We start from the raw sequence: 10,365 nt of genomic DNA, 5'->3' as shown, positions 1-10,365 counted from the left end.
ATACAGTAAGAAAAGATTTATGTTCGATTAGGGATCTGATTTAAAGATTTAGGTAAGTCCTTTGTGCAAGCAATAAAGCTGTGGGCTCATTTGAAGATGGAAAATGTAAGAATTGCCAAATCTTCACCCCTGATCCCTTCAAAGGGGGGTTGGAATTGACCATGCAGTAACTTACAGGTTGCAACCCATGGGTTTGCTTTCCTGGAAACAGATTTTGACTGCCAGGTGATCATTGGAACATTCGCATTCCTGTGTAGGGCATATCATATGCTGCCTGGTCTCTTATCTAGGGAAAGCGCTTACCAGTGGCTTGAATTTAACATATACCTCTCATCCAACATGACCCATTCAGGGGTGTATTTGCCGCGAGGCAAACAAGGCGTTTGTCTGGAGCCGCACTTTGCAGGGGGGTGGCATTTTTCGCCCCCCCCCCTGCAAAGAGGAAAGCCGTCGACGGGTGTACAAAATCGGGCAGCCTGTGCTGCCTACTTAGGTGGCTTCTAGTAGGGACTGGCCGCGAGCTGTTGGGTGACAGAGGAGGCGTGGCCGGGGCCGAGGGAGACGCGGCCTGGCCGCCGGAGTCTGCAGGTGGGTCCAGGAAGCCGTTGTGTCGCCGGGTCTAGGCACGGAGCAGAGAAGGAAGACTGCTGATCGGACCGTGAGAGAGGCGGCCCGACCGATGGAGGCTGCGGGTAGCTGGAGGAAGAAGCTTTGGCGGCCGGACGAAGATGCATGTCCTGGAAGCAGGCTGGGGAGCTGCAGGTAAGAGGAACAGCATGTGTGCAGGGAAAGAGACCTTGTACAGCCCATAATAGAGTCTCTGTGCAGGGTCTATGGTAGGCTGTGTAAGGTCTATTGTGGGCTCTGGAGGGGTCTCTGGTGGGGTTTTCAGGGACTCAGGAGTGCTGTGCAAGGTCTATGGTGGGATGTGCGGGGTCTTTGGCAGTCTCTGCCTGAGACCCTGCAGAGCCAAACAGAGATCCTTTACAGCCCACCTTAGACCCTTGCTTCCCTGCAGCGCTAAGGCCTCATTCACACAGCTAAGTGTCAGCCCATACAGATCCATGCGGCATGCACGGTCATAACGGGCCACTCCCGGGAAGGACAGGTGTTGCGTGTGATTGTCTCTATGTGAGGATGCGGCCGTATGCACACCCGAACTGCAGATCCATGCGGGTGTCTGTGCTCGGACACCTGCATGGATGTACAGGGTGGGTGAGCGTATGGCAGAGTACGGCCACATCCTCCCATAGAGAAGAACAGGCTGCTGCGTACAATCACACGCAATACCTGTCCTTTCCGGGAACGGCCCGTTACGACCGTGCACGCCGCATGGATCTGTAACCAGGACAGTTTCAATCAATTGAAGCATTTGCATGTACCATTAAACATGATGTACTGCATGCTAACCATAAGTCTAGGACATATACTAATATGACCAGGCAGGACCTCGACGCACTGTCATCCTTGAAGGATGACACCAACATTATCAATAAACCAGCCGATAAAGGTGGTGCTGTGGTTATAATGGACTATGCAGACTACCGACGAGGTATGATATCCTTATTATCAGATGATAACAGTTATGTAATGTCCATGCATGACAAACTGCGCAATGTGCAAGCAGGATTACTATCCATCATTGATATGGGTAAAACCAATGGGTTGCTTAGTGATTCCACGGCCAACTTCTTGTACAATGAGCATGCATGCATCCCTGTTGTATATGGATGACATAAAATACACAAAGGCGTTAATACTCTAGTATTCCGTCCTATCGTGTCAGACTCAGGCTCAATCACGCAACCTTTGGCTCAGTTTGTGGACTTTTAACTCCAGCCTCTCGTTATCAAACTACCAGCATATATTAAAGACACTGGGGACTTTTACAGAAACTACACAGTTTAGAATAGGTCAACCATGGTTGGAAACTTGTGACTATGGACATTTCATCGTTATATACATGCATACCCAACAAAGCTGATCTCTCAGTTGTCGAACACTTCTTGACATGTGATGATACACATGATATTCCATCTTCCTTCATTCTTCATTGCCTTGAGTTTATACTGGAAAATAACATGTTTCTATTTGAAAAACAGCTTTTTAAACAAATCCGTGGAACCGCTATGGGCAGTTCTGCTGCCCCTGCGTTTGCAAATCTATTTGTGGGATTTCTTGAAAAACAGCATGTCTTTCAATCAGAGATGTTTAAAAAGCATGTTATAGCCTAGTTAAGGTACATAGATGACATATTCCTCATTTGGTCTGGTGATACTCAACTATGTAACTTGTTTGTTTTATTTCTGAATGGTTTATCTCATGGAACATTCGTGGCTTCTTTACTTGTAACACAGAGTTTTGTGTTTTATATCCTTAAATGTCCATGTTCCTTGTAGGCATGACAACAGGCCCTTTTTAAACGAAGATCCCAGAAACGTAGAAGCGATATCCACATCGCACTATTAAATGTCCAGAAAGGGGAGGAACAGGATGCAAATAAACCTGTAGCAGTACATTTCGCACATAAACCACACCAAATGCATGACCTGAGAGGCATGGTCATTGAGCATGTCAGCAGACATCCTAGGGGTGGTGACAGAAATAAACAACTCCTTCGTCGTGAAGCCACTGGATATACACTCTAGACACTATTCATCCTAGGGGATTTAACACTAACCTTGGATTATCATGTTTCTTGGACGAAAGATAAACCCATATATATATCAACATCTCTTAGATATTCATGTACCTTAACTAATGGCAATTTTTACATATACAGTATATACCGTTCCAACTGTTTAGATTTCATTATGTTTAATTTCAACAAGTCCACTTATTCCATAATCTATGTGCATCTCTGTTTAACAGTCCTGCTTTTAACACTTCAGCAGGTCCACACACAACAGCCATTTTCATCACTGTCCCTTTTTGTGAAATAGAAATAGTTCCTGTGTGTTATCCACCTGCAATACTGGCTAGCACCAGCAGGTGGCGCCCTTGCGTGTTTTCACATTACGTTTCACTGGAAACCACGTACAGCGCAGATCCAGGACATTCTCTCTTCTCTCTCTCCTACATTACACACAGCTGGCTCTCTGCCAGCGCCAGTGGGCGGGATCTTCCTCTGCACACAGGACCTTATGTCACCTGGGAACCCCAAAAGAAGCTGATGAAGCAGAGATCCGCTTCCTCAGCTTCTTTTCTCTGGCTATAGCAGCCAGGTGACTGACAGGTGAATGCGGAAGTGATGTAATACACATCACTTCTGCATTCACAGCCCGGAGGGAGGTCAGCAAGGAGCTGATCTCCCGTCCTCTTGACGCCCTCCGAGCCGGTCCCGGGCCGCAGATGGGGCAGCAGATCCCGGGATTGAAGGTTAGGGGTCAGGGGGGTTTTGCAAAAAAACGGAGGCGGGGTGGGGGTGTTGCGTTCGAAAAAACAAGCACATATAGACGATCGGCGGGCTATGGAGCCGCCGATCGTCTATATGTGAAACACCCGGTAACGGATTGGTGCATTGGTCGGGTCCTTTCTGCCCGTGCGCGCCTGCAGAAAAAAAATGTCTTCTGGAGACGGCAACCCACCAATGCTGCAGTGCCGTCTGTCCGTTTTTTTTTTTTTACAACGAGCGGACGGCAAGTGGTTAATGAAACATAGTACTTTCCTACACTGATTATACTGTATATGACAGCTAACATCTGCACATTTTTTGGGGGGACTCTGTTTAAACTTGTAAAGCCAACTGTCGGCTTTACAACAGAAGCGATTTTGGCGACTTACCTGTCGCCAGATCGCTTCTGTGTCCCGAAGAATGGGCCGCCCCCAGCCATGCTTCCCGGCTCCGGGACCGGCTTCCTTGGTGTCCGCGGGGAGCTGGGGAGGAGGTCGACGAACTTCCGTTCATCGATCCCCTCCCCGTTCTATGGGACCGGGAGCGATGCAGATTGCATCACTTCTGGTCCCTGGGCTGTCAGTTCTGGGCTCCTTTTTTTTTCTAGAGCCAGTATTTTGGGGTATCTCTAAATTGATGACCTGTGGGGGCTTTTAAAGCGTCTTCTATGGACTTTTTGGGGTACTGCAGTTTTTCGCCGTTTCACGGTCGCACGCAATTTGTAAACTGGGCATGTTGGGTATCGTTTTACTCGTTGTAACCTCATCTTTTATATTTCTTTAAAAAGATTGGTATTTTGTTGTGCTTTGGGGCATTTAATAAAATTTGTCACTACATTTTGGGGTTTAATAAGGAGTTGCGCTAATATTGCGCAACATAAAAATTTGCAACTACCACCATTTTATTCTATAGGGTCTTGGCATTCAGAAAATATATAATGTTTGGGGGTTTTAAGTCATTTCCAGGCCTAAAATGTGGAATATAACATGGGTGCAAAAAAAAATGAAAAAAAGGCCTCAGTCATGAAGGGGTTAAAAGGACTGGTGTGCTGGTGACATTTCTACAATTTTGCTGACATTCGCGGCGCCATCCGCAGTCACTGCGAGCACCCCCCACTACAAGGGACATATCGGTAAGGAGTGCGACAAGGATAGTACTTATTGTGCATACATGCTGAGACATTACATGCATGCACTTAGTGGTCAAAAGTGCTGCTGAAACTTTCATTTTAGTGCCTACACCATTGTCATCATTTACTGAGAAAATGCCAATATTTTTAGATGTGTTTTTAGTAGCAGGGCATCCAGGTTTTAGCTGTTGTAAACTTGTAGGTAATGTTGAAAAGTTTCTGATGTACCGTCATTATTCCCATGGTGGACAACCCATGCAACCCGAGACATATACTTGTTGCTAACTGTAAATGGGATCAGGTCTTTTCAACATCTAAAAGATTGCCAGGATACAGCCTCTAATTAACTTTCTCAGATGCTTTATACAATTATGCCACTATATTCAGTCCTTATTTAGGAAAACGTAAGCTCCCTACCTTACAAAACTATATTCAAAATGGTGAAGATCAGACCCTCAATTGCCAGTGCTGATTACACTTATATATGCCTCTATAAACAATACAGAGTCCAATAAATTGCTTGCTTACTGCATTAGCGTACAGCTATTTGGTTCTCTTTAACTAAGAGTTTTAGAAATCTTATAGCTCTGGAGAAAGAATTCCTATAAAGTATTGCTTCAACAGTCTCTCACTCTTGCTCGCTTGGCTAAATGCATTCCCACTTATCCACCAAAATGTTTGGCTGTTCTACACCAGATATGATGTTTTATATCTGGTGGGCTTTTCTCTTTGTTCAAAGGTTATGGATTGGAATATATCATTTAATTCATTCAGTCCATTTCTGCAACTTGTGTAAAGATCCCTGGAAAGCTCTTCTACATTAACCCAAACCCACAGTTTTTCACACCAAACATGTCTTAATCACCCACATTGGTACAGTGACAAAATACATTACCACAATGGCATGGAAGACACTGATCCTCAGCTTTGACAAATTAAAAAACAGAATTCATAGCGCTATGGTTACTGAAAAATTGACAGCGATACTTAACGATAAACATTTCAAATTTTGGAAATTCTGGTAACTATGGCTGTCATACACTAGACCGCTCCCTCATTTCCATTACCTATCAGCTTAGTTTGCTTGTTCTATTCTGGTCAACTTATCAACTATTGTCATTCACTTCACTACCACCCTCTATATTATGTACAACTTTTGCTAGTGTATTAGGGATCAATATGAATGATATGTGAATTTATCCTATGATTCTGGATGTCCATACAACAAAGTGTTCCGTTTCGCCTTTATTCCTATTCTATATTGTGCAAAAATAAAAAACATCTGTTGCAAAAATAAAAAACAACTGTTGTAAAAGAAAAGTTTGTAATAAAAACTTTACATAAGTACAGTATATGAATATCATATAATATCTACAGTTGCTTATTTCATGTGCATTGCTTCATAATTACATGCACATAGTGTATTTTGCCTGCACTGAGGATACAACAAATGCATAATAAGCCATTGCTGTCATGTTAATTCCCTAGGTACAAGGACTGAACTAAAGCTTGGGAGTATCTATGGCTGAAACCAGAGAACAGAGGATCCTGAATTTTGTGCTGCAGAACGCAGTACGTGGCAACCCTCAGAGTGTGCTGGATCATATTGATAAATATTGCAGAGAAAAGGAATGGGCCATGAATGTGGGAGATGAGAAAGGTATTTCTGCTACAACTGAAACATGATCTGCTGGAACATTGTCTTTTTTTGTTGGCAATATTTGAAACTAAAAGGTCCATTGGGGACTGCTGATGTGTTAAAGCCCAAAAGCATCCAAAACATATTGTTTAGGTTCAAGTGGAGTGGTGAAGTTTAGAACCTCTGTCTTGCTTTGTTGCTGTCTTTGTTCCTATTAGGGAGATTGCTTATCACTTCCTGTGTGGTTTCCAGGACATGAAGTAAGGGTAATGCTCTACAGTGAAACACTACACTTTTTTTATAGTTTACTGCAGGGGCGCCCACAATTTTTCGTCTGGAGATCTACTTTTCAAATGACGAGCTCAATGAGATCTACCAATGAAAAAACACCTGCGTAGAGGGGCCGGAAGGGGGGTGGCAGTGCATTGAAGTCAATGGCACCACACCCACTGTTAGTGCGATCGCCCGCACCCAGAACGCAGGCACACTAGTGCCTTTGTTCCAGTGACAGTCCAGTGCGATCTGCAAAAATGCTGCAAGCACTTTTTTTGCAGAACACCAAGCAAATATAAACACACAGATGGGAATTTATCAAAACTGAAGCAGACAAAATCTGGAGCAGCTATGCATGGCAACCAAACAGCATCCACCCTTCATTTTCAAAGCTTAACTGAACAAACTGAAGAGAGAAGCTGATTGGATCCAGATTTTGTCTGCTCCAGTTTTGATAAAATATTGTTTTTCTAGTTGTGTTCATTAAAATATAATGTATTATTTCTTTAAAGTGCCACTAAACTTAGGAAGTAAATCCTAAAATGCATTCAAGTATCCTATTAACAAGAATGTATCTTATTTGTGAATCGCTAAGCTCGAATTCATGCTTACATTGTCCTTCCTTTTTTCGAGGGTGGCTACTTTTGTACCCCATGGCCCCTGTCTGTGCTCTAAAGTAGTCACCGCTCCAAGCTCGCTCCTGTGATGGACTACAATCTCACGTTTAGTTTACTAATTTGTATTGAGATTGTAGTCCATCACAGGAGTGAGCTTGGAGTGGGACCATGGGGACAAAAGTAGCCACCCTCCAGAAGGAAGGACAGTATCAGCATGAAGTCAGAGATGATGTGAGGATGTACAACTGAGTGATACACAAATAAGGTCCAGTATTGTTAATGTACTTAAATGCATTTTTAAGATTTAACTCCTGAGTTTAATGTCACTTTAATGTAGCATTGACATTCTATACACAGAAACATCTATAGCCACTTCCTGCCCTCACAGACACCTCAATTAGTGAAAATAAAGAATTCTGATCAGACGAGAATGTGCAGCAGCTTCTTCCAGCCCTTTGTGTCCTGCCTGTGTTTAGATCAGCTCTGTCTGAGCCAAATAAATGTGGTATTCTGTCTGGTGAACTGCCTAGACTTCCCCATTTGTTACTCCTGAGCTCATGAACAAGCAGTTTATAGAAATCTAAACAACTTACAAGCACACATTTTTATATTGTGTATAGTTTCAGTTCCATTTTTAACACTACACGAATAAATGCACAAGATCTATTTTCATTGCAGCTTCCCACAGTCTTTCACACAGCAAAATAAACTTAGAACAAATCTGATTCATATGCATTGTGATGCCACTCTAACATGCTTTCAGGCACTGGGAGCTGGATGGTGAGTTGTTTAGAGAGAGGGGAGAGCACAAAAAGAACCACATATCTGTGTAATGATGCTTATTTATAGTCTTGTGATTTGGCAAGTTTGGTAGATGGCATTGGAATCTGCTATCCAGCAATAGTGAAAAGTTATGTCTACCTTCTGGCTATATAGATTGGCAGAGGGGGGTGAATGAAACGGCTGGCTGGTCAGACTAGTACAATTATTTTGGCAAGTAAAAACGTCACAAAAATTGTACCCACATAATTACATATTCAGCTGGTATTCTGCCTTTAAATGCCCTCAGAACATGATTTGATCGTACTTGACTTATCAACCGATATTTTTTATACAGCATGAATTTAAACTCTTCACATACAACCCTTTTTATGTATTAACAGACTGTACCAAGTAAGAACAATTGTGACTGTATGTGGCTAACTTCAATTAAAAATACAATTGAGGTTCACTAGCCTGTCATAAAAGGTATTTATTCAAGATAGGTTTACTTAGTCCTAGATGGGGTGTCTACTTAATGTTATGTTTCCACCCTTAATTTCTGTATACTGCTCCACTATTAATTTAACAGCTGGAATATCCAGAAAAACAAGGTTTGCAGTGTGAAAGGGCAGAGGGCAGTTACATCAAAAGAAGGTTACAGAATAGATTCTTATCTGTTAGATAATTAGTGCAACCCGTAATTCTGGAGTTGTTGAATTAAACCATCTGTGGAGCATACTGTACATGTAGGAATTTGAGGTGATAGACAATCCTACAACATATGGAATACAGGACATCATATAGGGGCTATGAGCCTCCAAAATTATGTTTAATAAATGAGATAACCATCCAGTTTAAGGGAGAGTTAGTGGAAGGTTAAGGGTAATTGGAGAAATGGGTTTAGTGTTAAGAGTTGAGGTTTTTTACCTACTAAGAATCACATTTTAAGCTAAGGTTAAGCTTCAGTGTTGGGAGGGAGGCTATGTTTCAAGGTTTCAGTAGTTAACTTGCAGGGTTATTTACAAAATGGTGAAGAGTTTGGAGAAGGGAGGAGAAGTGAACAATCTAGGACAAAATAGCTGATTTGGAAAAAATCTCCAATTCAGCTCCATTTCCAGTTCAGCTATTTTGGCCTAGATTGTTCACTTCTCCTGCCTTCTCCAAACTCTTCACCCTTTAGTGAATAACCCTTTTAGTGTTAAGCTGCCCATGCACTGTAATCTTTTCTTTGTTCAACCTGCGGGCTGAAAAAATAAAATACAACAGACTCCTCCATCAATGCTTACGAACATTGACTAAAGAATCTCCTGCTGTCTTCATTGTATTCTGACGGCCGCTGGCCACTGTCTGAATACCCGAACAGAGATGGCAGCTGGTTGGCTGCCGCCTCTGTTAAATCGAAGATTTTTCAACTGGCTCCTTTGGTCAGTTGATCAAGGGATGTCGGCTGAATGGGCACTGGATGCTGCTCACTGTGCGAATTTCGACCAGTTTATCAAGAAACTGGCTGAAATTCGCATAGTGTATGGCCAGCTTTAGGTTAAGGTTAGATAGAATATTGGGTAAGGTTCATTTAAGCACTAAAGATGAAGTTTTATGTTTAAAGTGTATCTCCTGCCAAAACTTGTTTTGTTTTTTTTTAGCATGTAAATTTTTATTGAAAAAATAATCATCAGTAGTGACATGACAATAGGAGGACAATCACTGTCGACAGCAATACGTTATGTTACATACAATTCGGTCACAAAAGAAAACATATGGAGGCAGAGCTTTGAGTGTGGATATACATAAAACCGTTTTTCTGACATCCTACGCTTAAGTATTCAACATTGTCTTGTATGTGGCATAATGGCATCCGTGAAGGAAAGGAGATAAAGCAATCTATACAAAATTTGATTACATGGATGAATTACCATATGACCTTGTAGTAGGTATAGTATATATTAGACAAAAGGGTAAGATGGTAACAGGAAAGCAACGAGATCAAGGCTGTGTTAGGGGGGATGGAAAAGGTGTATCAAAGAACATCTAAATCTCCTAATGTCCCAGTGAGCTACGTTTCCAGGTACCATTTAGAGTATTGGAACACGTCCATGAGGGATTTAAGTTGATCATGTGTCAGCTCTAAAGCCGCAAAAGAAGACCAGGTTGCAAAGAAACGATTGACCTTGTGTAGATCAGTGATGGTATCTATTTTATCCATTAACATGAGGCGGTGCAAGTGTGTTTTCACGTTGGAGGTAGTAGGAGCTGTAGTAGACCACCAATTGGTTAGTATTGCTTTTTTGGCAGCTAGTATACAAAGATGCTCTCATCTTGACAGAGAAGGGGAAGATGGCAATTCTACTATTTGGGCATTAAAGAGACAAATATCTGGTGCTAGAGTGCGAGACCTACCGGAGCAGGAGTCCATGTAACGTAGCACAGCAATCCAAAAGGATTGAATATCAGGACAGGTCCATATCAAGTGAGTGAGGTCTGGGGAAGGGAGGCGACATTTCGGGCAGTAAGTTAACCAGTCGGGGGGGGGGGGGTTTTTTTTTTTTTAAAT

General features: G+C 42.5%; 1 protein-coding gene across 2 annotated transcripts in view; it reads left to right on the top strand.

Annotated features, from left to right (window-relative positions):
* The window catches only part of LOC108787430 (catechol O-methyltransferase-like), a 15,803-nt gene that overhangs the window by 660 nt on the left and 4,778 nt on the right, over window positions 1-10,365 (top strand). Inside the window, exons 2-3 of one of the 2 annotated variants that reach the window (XM_018556985.1) lie at window positions 3,668-3,675; window positions 6,027-6,183. In XM_018556985.1, coding sequence (XP_018412487.1) covers window positions 6,045-6,183 — 139 coding nt within the window. In that variant the 5' untranslated portion in view covers window positions 3,668-3,675; window positions 6,027-6,044. Of the gene's footprint in view, window positions 1-3,667; window positions 3,676-6,011; window positions 6,184-10,365 lie in introns of those variants that run through there. The other variant, XM_018556984.1, reaches the window with a different exon arrangement.

This window comes from Nanorana parkeri, unplaced genomic scaffold (assembly GCF_000935625.1).
Source record: "Nanorana parkeri isolate BGI_ZX_2015 unplaced genomic scaffold, ASM93562v1 scaffold260, whole genome shotgun sequence".
NCBI lineage: Eukaryota > Metazoa > Chordata > Amphibia > Anura > Dicroglossidae > Nanorana > Nanorana parkeri.
The sequence above is the reverse complement of the archived record's forward strand: the minus strand, read 5'-3'. Positions and strand labels throughout refer to the sequence as shown.